The sequence below is a fragment of the Ascaphus truei genome, chromosome 5 (assembly GCF_040206685.1).
Source record: "Ascaphus truei isolate aAscTru1 chromosome 5, aAscTru1.hap1, whole genome shotgun sequence".
Lineage (NCBI taxonomy): Eukaryota > Metazoa > Chordata > Amphibia > Anura > Ascaphidae > Ascaphus > Ascaphus truei.
Window position 1 is genome coordinate 126379065 of NC_134487.1, and position 18652 is coordinate 126397716.

At 46.3% G+C, this 18652-nt stretch overlaps 1 protein-coding gene across 6 annotated transcripts in view; it reads right to left on the reverse strand.

The window, feature by feature from the left end:
• The window catches only part of DRAM1 (DNA damage regulated autophagy modulator 1), a 60577-nt gene extending 45450 nt beyond the window's left edge, over positions 1-15127 (reverse strand). For 2 of the 6 annotated variants that reach the window (XM_075600634.1, XM_075600635.1), the window contains exon 1: positions 12775-13277. In XM_075600634.1, the coding sequence (XP_075456749.1) occupies positions 12775-12908 (134 nt within the window). In that variant the 5' untranslated portion in view covers positions 12909-13277. Of the gene's footprint in view, positions 1-12774; positions 13278-14340; positions 14880-14918 lie in introns of those variants that run through there. The other 4 variants (XM_075600630.1, XM_075600633.1, XM_075600631.1 and 1 more) reach the window with 4 other exon arrangements.
• Positions 15128-18652: the final 3525 nt, after the last annotated feature.

The following is an 18652-nucleotide window of genomic DNA, read 5'->3' on the forward strand; positions in this document are numbered from 1 at the left end:
TGGCCGCAAGGGCAGACCGTCGCCGAAAAAATCAAATAGCGACTACCAGATTTTTGATAGCACTGTCGCTCCGTCGCTTTGTCACCGTCGCATGCACTATAAGCACCGACGACAGCGACAATGCATTTATTTTGACGCGACGGTCGCGTAACCGTCGCCGGCACTATAAGCGCAGCCTTAGAATCCTAGAATCTAGAGAAAACTTTACGAACCTTGAGAGAACAAAAAATCTGATGGGCGTAGTGGTTTAAAATACCTCGAGTTTCATTCACAGAAACCTGCAGTCCTATTAGAAGCGTGAGAAATTTCTCAGTAGCCAATCAGAGCAGGGCTCACCTGGCTGATGATGTCAGAGGCAGGGGTGTTAAGCCAGCTTGAAAAAAACCGTGTGGGCGGGAAATATGAATCAGCCAATGGAAAATGTGCCCACAAGCAGCACCCCCTCTCCCCTCCAACTAGCCCATTACCGACTCTGCTAAGTCTGCAGTCACAACTTGGGCCCCAGTGGGGTGCCCCCTGTTCTCTGGAACTGACATCTAGCCTTTTTCTGCTCACCAAATGGTTCTCCCCCATCTGGACATCCTCTCTACTTTGAACTATGGACTCTTATGGAGACTAGCTGGCACCGTAAATATATGCCCAAACTGACTGCATAAAGCCTTATAGTAAATGCAGAACACGATATAAAGTACACTTTATTGGGGAATATACTTTTGGGAACCTTATATTTATAAGGGAAATAACTGGGGAATATTTTGGCTCGAAATCCAGGAGTCTGGGGGACACTGGGAAGCCCCTGGGAATTCACCCTGCGAACCCAAAAATAGTGCCTGCACGCTGGGGAGAATCAGGGAACCACCAGTAGCTGGCCCCCCCGATCTCCTGCAAACAAAAGGAATACATTTTCGCCCCAATATCCCACCTAAAACTTACACTCCCAAAATCTGGAGTTTCTATGACACAGGGAACCCCAAGCGCCCCTAAACCGGTGAGGTTTTTCTATACTAAACTGAACACTTTTCATCCCTGTGCCTCATTTTACTGTGCACACGCATATATGTACTTAACGCACTTTGTTAATAAAATATACACTTTAAAACCTAAGTCTCCCTGGTGTGGGAAATAGAGAAATAAGCTGCACGTTATTTTTTACCAGGGATACAGAAAAAAAGGGGGAGCACAGGTTGAGGAATTTGGGGTGTGTATGGTATCTAATAGTTGAAGGTGGGTGTAATGAAAATATATTAAAAAAAAAAACACTTACACGGCCTTGTGTAAATGCTATCACAGCAAGGTTTCTTTGCGGTTTTCTTTTCTTTGTATTCCCTGGAGTGGTTTTTTTCTCCTTTTCAGGTCCGGATCTTTTCCTGGTTTTCACCGGCAGTTTTCATTTAGGATGTCCCCCACTCCTTGACTGTGGCTCCCTACGGAGCCTGAGGAAGCCCAAAAAGGGGCGAAACGCGTTGCTCTCACCACTAAGCAATTTTGGACTAACACAGCCACCGTCAAGGAGTGGATCAGAGGGGAAGCAGCACTATACCCGGACGCGGAGCCAGTTAGCTGCGTACCACAAGATCTACGAACAACATCCTACAGACGGGCTGTACTTTTCCCTGTATTTTTCATTGTATATGTATTTTTATGTAGTGCATTTTTTAGTGTTTTAATGGTTCAATAAAATCACTTGTAGTCCATTTAGACCAAGACATTGCTCTGCTTTGCACCGACATCAAGGAGGGGCTACTTGCTATTCTTCCTACTTTTGGAAGTTAGCACCACTATCTCAAAAAGAACTCAAAGATACTTTTATGTGTATTTGCTCACACGAGGCCGTGTGAGTATTATTTTATATTTATATTTTCATTTATATTTTATACCAGACCCCTATCATCCCTGTAGGTTACAAAATATGGAGATCCTATAAGAAAGAAAAGACACTTTCCCTAGGATTGCACTCACACTTGCCCGTGTGAGTGTTTGCAGTCTTTGCTGCTTTTTTATCTACAACAGTCTGAGATTTAACAATATTATTTGTATTTTCCCTTAAACATTTGTTTTTACATCTGTTCACTCTGAGGGGGGCATCCTAACTGAAAACTGCCGGTGAAAACCAGGAAAAGATCCAGACCTGAAAAAAAGAAAAAAAACACTCCAGGGAATACAAAGAAAGAAAACCGCAAAGAAACCTTGCTGTGATAGCATTTACACAAGGCCGTGTAAGTGTTTTTTTTTTAAAATATTTTGATTACACCCACCTTCATCTATTAGATACCATACACACCCCAAATTCCTCAACCTGTGCCCCCCTTTTTGTCTGTATCCCTGTACCAATAAGGATCCTGGATAAGATCCTATTGGGGTCAGAGCCATAGGACGAGACGACGAAACTGAGGGGACCTTTGTTTTTAAGGTTGTAAAATTCCTTGTTATATTTCCCCGGTCACACACTTCCCAGGGAGCGCCCGGGTTTTTCTCTGTTCCGTTATTTTTTACCAGCCATATTCCCCACACTCTATATAATAAACTTTGTTACATTATAATACATTAAAAATATCTTTACATATTTTTTTTAAATGTTACAAGTATTTTCTCATAGTACAGAACTGATTTATTAGGAAAAAACACACATGCAGGATATTGCTTGAACTGCAGCTTTAACAGTCTGAATACTGAAGGATACTGCAACAAGACACTTTGGAACACTTAAAATATATTTTAAAAAAAGGACATTTCTCTCTAAAAATGTAGACTGCTGCAGCTAAAGCAAACTGCAGATCTGAGCTTCATATGACATTGCAGCCTGTGTACAATAACAATTTCTGAACTCCAGTAACTACCCACAGTCTTCCCAAATCATCTCTTAACAGTTTATAAGGAAAGTTGAAATGTGGATACGTACAGTATAATGAAACTATCAATAAAGAATAAACATGATCGACTGGTTAAAAATCTGTAACATTTCAGTAAGGATTTTCTTTATGGGGAGAGAGGGTTTTACGAGGGACGAGGTTTATCTTTCCTCTGTTTTAAAAAATTTAAAATAAAAAGCTATCAAGTAATGTATGCATAATTACACATTGACAAATTTTTCAAACACACAGAATTGATTGACATCATAAGCCATGATAACATTCTGTGTTCTTTCTAGACATGAGCATTATGGCATCATTAAATGCACAGAATCTTGATAAAGTATTCTGGCAGCAAAAGTGGCAGCTCATCAATCACATACATATGTGTATTAGTCATACAGATGCAGCGGCCGTTTTTCGAACACTTCACACAGTGTATACCTCGGAATACCGATGACATGGCGCGGGATTTCTTACAACCGTACCGCCATAAGACGCGAGTGCAGAAAATGGCATTTTAGTGTTCTGACTTTTAAACACCTGAAATTGACATGGTAGCACAATACTGTACACATTACAATTCATTCATTGCATTTAATTGCACACAATCCATGAAATTCAAACAAAGCAACCGCGATAAACACGTGTGCCTGGGGCAATTGGCCGCGTTCACGCCATGTGAAGTACAGCAGCGCTCACGAAAACGGCGCCGTGATTCCTTAAAATAACGTCCGCTGCATCTGTATATTTACAGTATCAGAAAGAAGACACATTTGGAAGATAAAAGTGTTACTACGATCATCTGGACCTGTGGTATCAGTACCGTTGACAAAATACAGGACTGCAAACACTAAGAAAACGCAACGAACAAACACATGCCTGCTACATTTAGATGCTTTTTTTTAACTACAGGATAATGGTAACATTTTCTTCACGCCCTTCCATATAACCAAACTAGCTAATGAGATATTTCACTTGTTAATGCCATGACTCAAACAACACTTCCCTTATTCATCATCTTTCCTCCATATTACCAATAAACATTGTCATTTGTCCAAAATAGTGGGATTGATGGGTAAATGGGTAAATGATACAATGAATTAGGGGTCTTCTGGTGCTAAGACAAAGCAGGCCCTGCCCCGAGTTCAGGTAAGATGATTAATAAAGTCAAATAGAATGGTGGATCCCATTTATCAAGACGAGGGGGGGCAAAATATTTATTAGATCCCAAATGAGTCAATATAATCTCTATCTATTCTAATATGAATACATAATCATATCTTATTTCTAAGCCCTGAGTTAGTCTCTGACCAGCAGTAGGCATATCCAGTACTAGACAGTAGATCAGATCCTACTTCAAAAGCAGAACTGACTATACAGCATTAAGGAAAAAACGAAATATCATGATTGAAAAGAACGTGTTTCTTTAGCTAACCTGCATTTATCTCACCTTATATAAGGCACCAAAGGCTCTACATGTCCTGAAAGCACAGCGAGGATATAAGAGATGATAAAAGCTGTTGCGGACCAGGCAACCAAAAAAGAGGGCATGAAAGCCATGCCTTGCATTTTCCAAAGTACCATTAAATCTTCCTTTTTTCTAATACATATTTATAATGGGTTTAGGTAAGCAACAACCTAAACCCTTGTGAGCAGGAGGCGAGAAGTGGCAGGAGTGGCTGTGCAGGTCTCGGAGTGAAAGAGCTGGCTTGTTCGGAACAGGGTTGCTGGAGAAAAACGGAATGAAATGGACATCACACATTCCACAGTAGAATCCAACAGAACATCAGTGGCAAAGTTTAGGCTGCAGTTTTACTTCACCCATCGCCTTTATAGATTTGTAAAAATTTGTAAGGTACCAGATAGTTTTTTTTTCTTCCAGTTGACAAATAAGTATTTTTGCAATCCAAAGGTTAAAAAAAAAAAAAAAAAAAAAAAAATGCCAAATGCATTTGAAATTTCAGGCCAATAAATGACATCATACAGAGATCAATGATGTCACTAACAATGTCATAGTGAAGAAGGGATTTCAGTTCAGGCTTACTTGGCCTATGCGTCATAACTTATGATTTGGGATAGAAATGAGAGCCACACAAGAAATTGTTTATGTAAGCATTTCCTGTTGCCTCCCTGTCATAGAGAAAAGTATGCTAATAAGACAAATTGCACTCTCAACATCTGCTCTTCTTTTCTGCCTTTCTATAAATACTGTAATTGGCAAGTGTAACTTCCCATTAGTCGTTTCAAGCAAAGATCACTAACATGTGATTTGTCTGATAGAGGAAGGAATGGGGTTTTTTTTTTTTTTTACAACTTTTGTCCCCTCCACAGCCTCAGCATTAGGCAAATATGAACAAATACAGATTGACTCGGGTCACCCTGGCCAATCGGAATGTGGCATTGGATCTGTTTATGACAGGCCATTCTACTTGGACATCACACATACCATTATGTGGTGAAACTAATTATGTCAAATACAGAAATCCTTATATTTATAAGTCACAGAGATATATTAGACTGCCACATTGTGCATTGAGAGCAGGGGCAGGCAGAGTTGCCCTCGCACAGCCTCTGCCTCTTGCTCTCTGACCCCCCCTCACCCCACTGAGCAATGCGGCAGTGACTTGACCTGTCAATCACCGCCACTGCAGCTCCCAGCGCACCTGATTCGACCTTGGTGTCGGTGGGAATCGCTGTTGCCGGTCGCAGAGGTGATTGGCAGGTCGGTGATCACTGCACACAGCGCAGGAGCCGGGGAGGGGGGGGCGGGAATTTTAGGCGCTTGGGATTTTCCCATCTCTGGTTTGTATAACTTTGTTATTAGTCAATGTAGAAAGGTCATCATCAACATTTACACAGTTTTATGGAAAATGTACACGTTCCACCCTTCCTGCCAATTGTATTTACAGTACTAGCTACACAGCACGCTCCTTTTATTGATTTACTGCTGTTCAAAATCACTGGTTTTGGAAAGAGATATTATTAACCCCATGCAACCTGAAAAGGGAACTTTTTTCCTCTGACTGACTCATAGTAGATTGTATAATATGTACTTATTTTGTGTATGAAATAGACTAAGCATTTCAAAGCTGAAAACATTTCCAATCAACAGCACACAATTAAATCAGCAATACAAACATAGTAGGAATAGGCATTAAAAGTACAATCTTGTCTGTAGAAGATTATTTTTTTACATATCTTGATATACCATAAACCATAAGCCCAGGTATTTAAAACTACTGACAGGGGTTAGGGTGGTGTTAGCGTTGGTTCTAATCAGGAGCTCAGTCACTGGAAGCTTTAAAAATTTAGCCTTGGTCCCAAATACCATTGTTACAGTCTTGTCAGTGTTTAAAAACAGTTTGTTTTGGGAAATCCAGTTTTCGAGTCTCAAAAAGTCAGACTGAAGTATGTGTTGAAGGTCAGAGAGGCTATGGCTGTGTGCATATAGGATTGTGTCGCTGCATACATGTGTATTGAGGCTTCCTTACAAGCTGTGGGAAGATCATTGATGAACACTGAGAAGAGTAGGGGCCCCAGAACAGAGCCTTGCGGGACACCACAGGTGATATGAGATGGACACATGATGGGATCTTCCTGATAGGTAGGACTGAAACCAGTTTAAAGCATGCTTCCCTATTCCAGAGCTCTGGAGTTTGTTAAGCAGGATAGCATGATCAACTGTGTCAAAAGCCTTTGCAAAATCTAGGAATACTGCACCAGTGAGTTGTCCCCGTTCCATTCCACATTGGATTTCATTGCAAACTTTTAGCAGGGTAGTTACGGTGGAGTGTTTGGGACGAAACCCAGATTGGAATTGGCTAGGGAAATTTGTCTTGGTATAGAAATCGCTTAATTGGGAGTGGACACATTTTTCCATGACTTTGGATAGAATTGGGAGAAGTGAGATTGGCCTGTAGTTTGAGACAGTGTTTTTGTCCCACTTTTGAAGATTGGGACAACTCTGGCAGCTTTCCAGGTCTTAGGGATATGGCCTGCAGACAGGATAGAGTTGACTATGGACGCAATTGGTTTGGCAATGGCTGGGGCACCAAGTCGTAGGAACCTAGATTGTAGTAAGTCAGGTCCACATTGGCTGCTTAGTTTTAGTTTGAGGAGCGCTTGTATAATCTCCTCTTCAGATACTGGGCCAAATTGAAAATTGTGGGCAGTGTTGGGAGGGGGTGGGACTATAGGGGTACTCCCAGGATGAGATTCAGGTTTGTGGATTGGGCTGCGTTTTGCTAATAAGTTAGTGGCACACCCCACAAAGTAATCATTGAATGCATTTGCAATGTCAGTGGGGTTTGTCAGAGTAATATCCCCCTTAGTGATATTACTTGGTTGTTGATGGTTAGGAGGCTGGAATATATTGTTGATAACCTGCCAGAAGTTAGCTGGGTTTGTTGTATTTTGGTGGAGATTGTCAGAGTAATATTGTGCTTTTGCATGCCTTGTTTGCCTTGTGCACATGTTCCGCATGCATCTGTAGTGATTGAGATCCTTGGTAGTGCCAGTTACTTTGTAGCTTTTCCACAAGGTATCCCTGAGCTGGTAGAGTGCAATAAGGTCAGTTGTAACCCATGGAAGGTGGGCCCCCCGTACCCTTATTTTGCGTAGTGGAGCATGGGTATCGCAGAGTTTTAAGAACTCGGATTGGAAATAGTCGAGTGCAGAATCAGGGTCGGGAATTAAATCGATTCTGTGCCATGGGCAGTTGGTAAGGTCATCCAGAAACTGTTGTGGGTTAAAGTTTTTAAATGTTCTAGTGAGGAGAACTGTAGGGCTTGATTGGGGCGGTTTAATTTTCCTTACACAGTACACTATTGCATGGTCACTGAAAATGTCAGGAAGGATGCCAGAGGATTGGATTCTGCTGGGGTTTGAGGAGAGAATCCAGTCTAGCAAGGAATGGTTATGCGATTTCAGGTTTATCCGTGTGGGTTGGGAAATGAGTTGTGATAGGTTAAGTGACTTGAGTTGTATCTGGATTTTGTGGTTTTTAGGGTCAAGCCAATTGAAGTTGAAATCCCCAAGAACTAGCAGCTAACTCTTCTCATTCAGAGAGGAAATGGAGCCAAGAAATTGGGTGATATCAGTCAAGGATTGTAGAGGGGCTTTAAGGGGGCGGTAGATGCCAGCAAGAAAGATTGGCTTAGAAAAGGGGAGGCAGATTTTGCCAACTAGAATTTCAAAAGAGGGTGGGCTTGGTGGGCAATTTAACAGTGTAAATTGTAAGGTGTCTGCAATATAAAATAACACCCCTCCTCCTCTCTTTGACCTATCTCTCCTAAAAATGTAGTATCCCTGAATGGCGATATTTGCATCAGGGGTTTTAGGGGATAGCCATGCTTCTGTAAGAATGATGGCTTTGGGTTTATGCATAAGGCACCATGCCCTTAGTTCGTCCAGTTTGGGCAGCAGGCTCCGGATATTTATATGGTTTGACTCCCACTTAACATTCAGGATGCACATTGATACCCTGACAACCAAGACCTATGCCAAACTAGGGGTACTTTACAGGAACAAATCCTCCCTAAGTCTCCTGGTCAGAAAGCGTATCGCATAGCAGATGCTAATGCCAATTATTGACTATGGAGACATAGTATATGGCTCAGCACCTCAAACCCATCTTAGCAAACTTGACACCCTCTACAATTCAATTTGTCGTTTTGTTCTCCAATGCAACTATAACACATATCACTGCGATATGCTCAAAGAACTAGATTGGTCATCACTAGAGTCTAGGCGCAAAGTTCACCTTTCCTGTCTTGCCTTTAAATTCTTCATGGGCAAGCTACCCAGCTACCTGAACAAGCTCCTCACCCCTACCACATGCAGCACTTATCACCTGAGATCAGACTCCAAAAGACTGTTCATGGTCCCAAGGCTCAACAAAGTATCCGGCCGCTCCTCCTTCTCTTACCGTGCACCCCAAAACTGGAACAACCTATCAGAGACTCTCACATCCACCACCAGTTTAAATTCTTTCAAATCTAAGGCTGTCTCACATTTTAATCTGGTCTGTAACTGTTTCATACGCCCATAATATATATTTTCTTTAACTGTGCATGCAATGTCTTGTATATAATGTATACCCTGTTCATTTATGTAACTGTATTTGTAACCATGTATTATTTGTCTTAACTCTGTGCCCAGGACATACTTGAAAACGAGAGGTAACTCTCAATGTATTACTTCCTGGTAAAATATTTTATAATTAAATAAATGAATAAATAAATAAGAGAGTCCCTGGTGACACTACTGTATATACCAAACACAAGACATATGTTTTAGATATTTAAATTGAAAAAAATTCACATTAAACAAAAATGCAAACAACTTCCAGAGCACTTCCAGTTTCTGCTTTACTGGAACACAAAGAATAGCCTATTATTGTTTATGTATAAAGCACCAACATATTCTGCAGCGCAGTACAATGCACTCCAAGAATGGTTCACTGAGGTATCTGACTGCCATTTTGTTTAATTACTGTTCACCCACCTCTCTGGCGATTCATACCATCAGTGTTAATACCCAATGAAATCCGACATGGTCAATTGCTACAAAATAAGGCCGCCTCCATGCTTAATGCGACGGCGAGCGCGGCGCGAACAAAAGGCTGTGCCTCTATGAGGCAGGCCATAGAGCGCGCGATTGCCCTCGCGACCAGGCACGCGATTGCAGAGCAGACAAAATCTTTTGATTATGCCACCCAATGGCTGGGTCACGTGCGCGGCTCAGCCAATGGGGGTGAGCCGCTCACGTGATATTACGAGCACGCCTCCGACACGCCTCCCCATCGCGTCTCCCCCAGATTCCCAGGCCACAAATCGCCACTGCAGTAGGCTCGTGTGGCGCCAAGCACTCTGTAGCGCGCGCCTAGCATGGCCACAGCCTTAGCCGCAATTCAAAGTCTGAATAAGGTATTTACTGTAAAGTGGAATAGCACCTGTTCCACTACCATATCATATACTTTTTATTAGCCGCTTGTCATGAAATGAATAAAACCCAGATACATCTTTGACACAGCTTTACATACCAAATGCCTTTTTCGCAGTTCATGTATTGCCTTACAGAAGAAACTACCACCCTCCCAGCCTCTATGTCTGCCTCTGTCTCTGACTGGGTCATCCTAACTACAGCCCAGTTCTGATATTATAAATCATTGATTCCAACAGGGTGTTCGCGAGGTGTCTCCAAGGTGTTCTCCAAAAAACAAAGTTGTGTGTGTGCTGATCACGTGCATTTTTAGTGAAACTTCTTTGTCTTTTGTCACTGTTTAGTCACAGAAATTGTATTTGTAATGATGATGTTTCTAATTAATAATCAAAACACAATTTCAGTGTCAAAGTGCAAAGAAGTTTGACTTAGAACGTGTGTTTGAGCTATTTGCACTTCTATATTTATAGTAACTGAATTCCATGTGTTTGTGTGTGTCAGTCAGTGTGTGTGTGTCAGTCAGTGTGTGTGTGTGTCAGTCAGTGTGTGTCTCTGTCTGTGTTATTCTCAGGGTCCTGCCCCCCTCTCTCCTGAATCCCCCCCCCCGGCGGAGGTGCGGAGGTACAGAGACATGGGGAGGGGGGCTATGTCTGAGCACCCCGTCCGGAGCAGCCCCTCAATCTCTCCCCCGGCTGTGTCCTGCTGCTGATGCCTTCTGTTGGAGCCAGCCCTCCGGCGGAGGTACAGGGACACGGGGGCGTTCGGCGGCGGCTCACTGGGGGAGGTGTGCGCGGCGGCTCACGGGGAGGGGGATGGGTGCTTGGCAGCTCACTGGGGGGCGGGAGACGCTGCTCGGCAGCTCACTTTTGTGCTCGACGGCTCACAGGGGGGTGGGTGCTCATCGGCTCACGCGGGGGTGGGAGGGCGTGTTTGGCGGCTCACTCGGCAGAGGGTGTTTGGCGGCTCTGTGTGTGTGTGTCGCTGCCTTCCTCCTCTCTGGTGACTCCTGCTGGCAACACTGACAGCCTCATCTGCCAGCAGTGACGTCACTTCAGTCACAACTGCAGTCACTGCCAGGGAATTTTGCTGATGTGGTGGGTGCCGCTAAAGAAGTTTCACTTCAAAAATGTATAATGACTGATCGCAGTGAGTATAGTGGGTTCCTCGGCCCATGTGAGGATTGTGTGCTTAGAAGGCTCCAAATTGCACCTTAGCGCGGGTGGTATAGCTGTCAATGTCAATTACAGCAGGAGCTGCCAATGTTGCTCCACACAATGCTTTGCATGCACAGCGGCAAGACATTGTGGGGTACACAATGTAAAAATGTTTGGGAACCACTGTTCTAAATGAGACTGAGAAAGGCCAACATTTAATTTATGCTCTCTAATCCAAATGCAGATAGCGTGACAGACACACTGACTGTACACATATTGCACAGAAAAGTGGAACTTGTGTTACTGGAGCAACACAAGGAGGCATGGAAATTAAGGCACAAATCCAAACACACTGACATAAGCATCCACAACGAGATCATCATATTAAATATACATATTATTTCTTATCTTTTTTTGTATTGTATACTTTACATTTCAGATATATTAACACATACTGTACACATTTCACAGGACAGTCTATACAGGCATACCCCGCTTTAAGGACACTCACTTTAAGTACACTCGCGAGTAAGTACATTTCGCTCAATAGGCAAACAGCAGCTCACGCATGCGCCAGTCAGCACGTCCTGACCAGCAATACCAGCTCCCTACCTGTACCGAAGCTGTGCGCAAGCGGGGAGACTATAGAGCCTGTTACACATGCGTTATTTACATCAGTTATGCACGTATATGATGATTGCAGTACAGTACATGCATCGATAAGTGGGAAAAAGGTAGTGCTTCCCTTTAAGTACATTTTCACTTTACATACATGCTCCGGTCCCATTGCGTACGTTAATGCGGGGTATGCCTGTATACAGTATATACCAAACATGCAATATCACCAGCCCACGGCAGCACTATTCGTGCAGTGGTACAGTGACAAGTCCTTTGGATAGATCTGGGATAGCACTGCTGTACAGTATGTGCTATGTATGTATTGCTTTTGGTACTTTGCACATACGAATATGTTATAATTAAATCATATTATTGTGCCTTAGTGCAGAGGTGCGCAATTTTTTCCTCCTGCGCCCCCTGCCTGCTCTCCAAAGCTCGGCTCCGTCATGAAATGACGCCGCGGAGTGATGTGACGTCACATTGCCATGGCAACGAGACATCACGTAACACCGTGCGCGTCATTTCACGCCAGGTTATTATGGCGACGTGTAGCTGGAAGCCAAGGTAAGTTAGTTAGTTAGTTAGTTACAGAGGCCTCGCGTGGTCCCCCAGCATTTAATTTAAATGCCTTGGGGGAGAGCGCATACTTCTGTAACCACCACACCCTCTCCCCTCCCCCCCCCCCGAAAATCTCCTGCCCCCCAGTTTGTGCAACACTGCCTTAGTGCCTTCTCCTTTTGTTAAACCCTCCCTATTAATTGTATTTGCATTAATGAAATACAAATTAGGCTCTCAGCATTTTAGGCAAGGGGTGAGGGTTCCCCAAAATGTTTAGTCTTCTGAAAAAATGAACACTGCCTTTATCTGCAATAATATTTCTACAGTATATACTGTAGTATCCATGCCCTTCCTTTCCTAATCCACTGAAAACTCAACATCAATGCCTATGTATTATGCATAGTACAGGACTGCATGGTTTAAAAGTTGAAGTACCTGTTCAGGAATACAGGAACTATTTTTTGGGTTGCTGTACATAGAAAATTAGTAACATACACACATTACCATAATGTAAAAATGTATAAACCCAGGGAGGACTGCAGCACCGCCAGCCCCATGTAGCAGTTGCATTCAATATTCAACAGTTCTAAATCCATCAAGTTAAAAAAATAATTGTCAATGCAAAAAAAACAAAGATAAGTTGGCCTCACCTTATATAGGGTACGAAAGGCACCACGTGTCCGTTAAGCACAGAGATGAGATAGGGGACGATAAAAGATGCGGAGGACCAGATGACCAAGATAGATGGCATGTAAGCCATGCCTTGGAAGTTCCAAATAGCCATGGGGTCTTCTTGCTCTGTAACGGATGATCAGAAAGTTACTGCCTGTCTGTGTAGCTCTCTAAAGGGAAATAGACACTTCTTGCGATGACTACGTGTTATAAACAAAAAGAAAACTTCCTCCAGTTTTTGAAGAATACATCCCCCTCCACGTGACCCCTTCTGTGTGCGGCGTTTCTCATGCACAGTGGAGCTGTACATTTACAACTATCCTATACACTTCCCCATTCTCCATCAGCCCTTGTTCTACAGTATGTGAGCCCCTGGTTGCGTGAAACCCCCGGCTGGCTCTGTGTGATTTGAGCATTGCTCTGCAATTTGCATTTCACAAATCAGGCCCCTCCTCCTGCACTGAAAGGCTAGAGGGCAAGTTTCTGTTCGTAGCTGCGGGGAGAGCATACTACAAGGTGAAGGGAGGGGGAAATGAAGAGGGAGGTGGAAGTGAGCAGGGAGGTTTTGTTGGCTGGGTTAAAGGCAAGCTGCATATTTTGGACTAGAATCTTAATCAAAGCAGAAGCCCCATGGTGAAAATAAGTATTTATGCTGTGCTGCTGGAGTTTGACTAAACACAGAATTATAGATGTGACTTTACATCTATATTTCGTGCAAGTGCATGTGGTGCCACATGCCTTTCACCTTCTGTGAACAATTCCTAAAGGTGATAGAGTTCTTTGTGCCCATTTTAATCCTTCTTGGGACGCTATTTGTTTAGAGCTCAATCCCAAGGACAGACAATTGCACGAACAAAACAAAACCGGGATCAAGTGAGTCGAAACGGAATGTAAACACTTGACCTCGGAGCCTGTGAGGAAACTCCCCTTCCCTCCCTCCAACCCACATATAAATAAATAAACACACAATGGTAGGTCTGGAGGCACAAAGGCCACGACTTTATTTACACATAATAAACCCTGGTAAGTACAAACCCAGCCAGCGTGCTCCCCCCCAGGTAAAGGCTGATGGTACCCCAATCATGGCCCACAAGAACCACCAAGCTGGACTCCCACTGGCCCGGCCGTTAAGCAATACTGGGCCCCAGGAAATTACGCACAAATGAGCCGCCCTCTAGCTACCATAGGGCTTTTGCGCAGCATAGAGCCCCCGCTGGCAAGGTTACTGCACACTTACCCCCCAACAGCCACCATCCAAAGGGCTATTTAATTTCCTTAAGGAAAGTTGGTAGAGCGACACTCAATAACCGTGTGTACACACAGGCATCTTGATAGTTGAGAGAAATAATCCAAAAGTAGGAACACAGTATTCAATCCATAAACTCACATATATACCATAATCATATAAGGGGGGGGCAAAAATAAAGATCTAGCGGTCAGTCTGCCTGACTACCGCAAAGATGGTCAATAATGCACACCCCACTTAAAGCATAAACATCCCCATAGGGGTCTCAGGTAGTAAGATAAGGACTAATGCCCATTACCTGCCCGGGGGTATACTGAGGTCTGGAGCACCGAAGCTGGATGGTGGTTCCTCTGCGTGCAATCCTGGAGTGTAGAAGCAATAGAAGTGAAGTGTACACCTTGATAAAGTCCTGCGGGATGAAACGCGTTGGTGCGGTTGTCATGTCATCCATCTGTGAGTTTACTCATTTTAAATACCCTCTATTTTATTTTGGAGTTTGCCCAATATATTTTTTCTAAGTACTTCTCCAGTCGCAGTGCACCTTTGCTCCACTTCACTTCTATTATTTAATTTCCTTAAACTAGCCCGTACCTCCAGACACGAAAGGATCCTTTGAAGCCCCTCCTGAAGTGTCATGTTAAACAAGTCTAACCCTATTTCGGATAAATGTACTCCATCTGGGCGAAATAATCCGCTATTTGCTGAATCGAACTCAGGGTGACATCCCCCAGTTCCCTACTGGCAACATAAATTTCTCATATCTCTTATTCATTTTCTTTCTGGTGCGCTCCACCGCCTCAGCTCACTGCACCCCCTTCCACGCCTTCCTGTGGACAATATCTGACCACAACCACCTGAAACCGTTCCCCGACGTACCTGAATCTGTGATAGATCAGTCTTTATTGACCTAACCAAGTCTAAAGCTGTTACCGCCCATATCGTTGCCCAAAACATGAATCATCAACATTTTGGGGGGCCTCCTATCCAGGGCAGCTGAGAGGGGGAGACAGCTGGGACTCCTGTCCCAGGCCCGGTGAGTAAAGTAAAGGGGCCGTTCCCCTGGCCGGCAAAGCTAATCTGGCCTGATCCGTAGTGGTGCCTGCTGGAAGGTGTCCTTGGAGGTGCCTGTCCAGGCAGCATGCTGTAGCCTGTTAGAAGGGAGGTTCCCCTGACAGGCACCTCCATGGGCACCTTTCAGCAGGGCAGCTCGGCAGACCCCCTCCACAGGCCCCCTCAATCCTCCAGGGCAGCAGGTAGGCAGTGGGGCACACTCAGATCCTCTCTTCCAATATCCCTGCCCCCCCCACCCTACCTCTCTCTCACTTCCACACCCCTCTCTCCCACCCCTCTCTTTCTCCCTCTCTCCTTCCCCCTCTCTGTCCTTCCCCCCTCCTCTCTCTCCATCCCCCCTCTCTTTCGTTCACCCCTCTCTCGCTCCTTCCCCCCTCTTTCCTTCCCACACTCTCTTTCCTTCCCCCTCTCTATCCTTCCCCGCATCTCTCTTTACTTCCCCCTCTCTCCCCTTCTCTCTCATTCCCTCCTCTCTTTCCCCTCCCTCCCCTCCCTCTCCCTCCCCCTTCCCCTCCCTCCCCTTCCCGTTCCCTATCTCCCCTTCCCCTCCCTCCCCCTACCTCACCCTCCCTCCCCTTCCCCCCCCTCCCTCTCTTCCCCTCGACCCTCCCTCCTCCCTTTCCCCTCCCTCTCCCCTCCTCCCTCTCTCCCCCCTCCTCCCTCTCTCCTTTCCCCTCCCTCTCCCTTTCCCCATCCCTCCCTCTCTCCCTTTCCCCCTCTCTCTCTCCCCTTTCCCCTCCTCGCTCTCTCCCTTTCCCCTCCCCTCCCTCTCTCCCTTTCTCCCTCTCTCCCTCCTCCTCCTTTCTTCCCCTTTCCCCTCCCTCCCCTTCCCCTCCTCCCTTTCACCTCCCTCTCTCCCCTTTCCCCCTCTCACTCTCTCCTTCCCCCCTCCCTCTCTCTCCTTCCCCCCCTCCCTCTCCCTTCCCCCCTCTCTCTCTCCCCTTCCCCCCCTTCCCTCTCTCCTCCTCCCTCTCTCCCCTTCCCCTCTCTCCCCTTCCCCTCCTCCCTCTCTCCCCTTCCTCACCCCTCCCTCTCTCCCCTTCCCCTCTCTCCCCTTCCCCTCCCTTCATCTCTCCCCTTCCCCTCCCTCCCTTTCCTCCCCTCCCTCTCTCCCTTCCCCCTCCCTCTCTCTCTCCCTTTCCCCTCCCTCTCCCCCCTTCCCCTCCCTCTCTCTCCCCTTCCCCCCTCCCTCTCTCCCCTTCCCCCCTCCCTCTCTCCCTTCCCCCTCCCTCTCTCCCTCCCTCTCTCTCTCCCTTTCCCCTCCCTCTCTCCCTTTCCCCTCCCTCTCTCCCCTTCCCCTCCCTCCCTCTCTCCCTTTCCCCTCCCCCCTCCCTTTCCCCTCCCCTCCTTCCCTCTCCCCTCCCTCCTCTCTCCCTTTCCCCTCCCTCTCTCTCTCCTTTTCCCCTCCCTCCCTCTCTCCTTTCCCTCCCTCTCTCCCTTTCCCCTCCCTCCCTCTCTCCTTTCCCCCTCTCTCCCTTTCCCCTCCCTCCCTCTCTCCCTCCCCCCCCCTCTCTTCCTTTCCCCTCCCTCCCTCTCTCCCTTTCCCCTCCCTCCCTCTCTCCCTTTCCCTCCCTCCCTCTCTCCCTTTCCCCTCCCTCCCTCTCTCCCTTTCCCCTCCCTACCTCTCTCCCTTTCCCCTCCCTCCCTCTCCCCTTCCCCTCCCTCCCCTTCCTCTCCCTCCCCCTCCCTCCCCCTTGCTCCTCCTCCCCTTCCCCTCCCTCCCCTTCCCCTCCCTTCCCCTCCCTCCCCTTCCCCTCCCCTCTCCCTCCCTCCCCTTCCCCCCCTCCCTCCCTTCCCCCCCTCCCTCCCTTTCCCCTCCCTCCTCTCTCCCTTTCCCCTCCCTCCCGTTCCCCTCCCTCCCTCTCTCCTTTCCCCTCCCCTCCCTCTCTCCCCTTCCCCTCCCTCCCCCTCGCTCCTCCTCCCTCCCCTCCTCCTTCCCTCCCCCTCCCTCCCCCTCCCCTCCCTCCCCTTCCCCTCCCTCCCCTTCCCCTCCCTCCCTCCTTCCCTCCCTCCCCCTCCCCTCCCCTCTCCCCTCTCCTCTCTCCCCTTCCCTTTTCTCCCCCATCTCTCCTTCCCCCCTCTGCCCCCTTTCCTCTCTCTGCCCCCTTTCCCCTCTCTGCCCCCTTTCCCTCTCTCCCCTTGTCCCCTCTCTCCCCTTGTCCCCTTTCTCCCCTCTCCCCTTCCCTCCTCTCCCTTTTCCCCTCTCTCCCTTCCCCCTCTCTTTTCTTCCCCAATCTCTCCCCTCCCCCTCTCCATCTCTCGCCTTTCTCCCGTCCCCCCCTTTCTCCCCTTCCCCCCTGTGACGATCAGGGATAATCTGGCCTGTAATAAATGGGTTATACCCGGCTAGTTACCCCTAATTCGTGTGGGAAGAGAAAGGGTTAATGTACAATGTACTATGTATGTGTATTCCAAAGCACTTTTATTCCCTGTGAATTCAATTCCCACGTCTAGTTAAGCAGACAAATGTGTTTTGTAATCTATGGGTGAGCACTGTGATGTAATTTGGGAGTCAGCCCTGCAAAGTGTTCAGGGGATTATGTGACTGTATGTACTAATTTCTCATATTCGTTGTATTCCAGGGGGAGCATGGAGGGAGATAGAACAAAAGAAACAAAAAAACAATCTAAGTGTAGACAGTTTTTAGATTTGTAAAATTAAATGTCTTGTCTTGGCTCGTATGTTGTGCCTACTTACAAGATGTAAGTTGTTTTCAAGCGATTTAGACACACAATGGTCTCTGCTAGTGTAGTTGTTCTCCACTCTATAAAGCGGTCTCCAATTGTCAGCTCAGCAACCAAGTGTATGTGAAGAAAAAAGATACCATAGTGCAGACCAATACAATGATAAAACTAAACTTTATGATTTAAAAATGAACACTTACAATAAAAACGAATATAATATGCATTGTTCACAATCTTATGTGATCAGGGGGAGAAGAGTATGTTAGCTTCAGGCTCACCCGCCTCTTCCGATGGAACCCGATGCAATCAGCCTCTCTCTGCGATGCTGTGTCTCCGGTGGTGGACACTCCTGAGGAAGCCACACACCCTTTTCTGGCGAAACGCGTAGAGTGGGAGCCGTCCTGAGAGGGGAGAGGAGAGAGGCGTGATCACCATCGGAAGAGGCGGGTGAGCCTGAAGCTAACATACTCTTCTCCCCCTGATCACATAAGATTGTGAACAATGCATATTATATTCGTTTTTATTGTAAGTGTTCATTTTTAAATCATAAAGTTTAGTTTTATCATTGTATTGGTCTGCACTATGGTATCTTTTTTCTTCACATACACTTGGTTGCTGAGCTGACAATTGGAGACCGCTCACCCGCCTCTTCCGATGGAACCCGATGCAATCAGCCTCTCTCTGCGATGCTGTGTCTCCGGTGGTGGACTGTGTGACCCAGGCTGTATCTTCCCGTGGGCTGTTGGACTCCCCTTTAGCTGCTGCACATCAGTACTGCGCTTGGAGCTGCCCTTCGGGTGGATGATCTCGCCTCTCTCACCGCCGGTACGTCACTTCCGCTTTGTCCCCGTCACG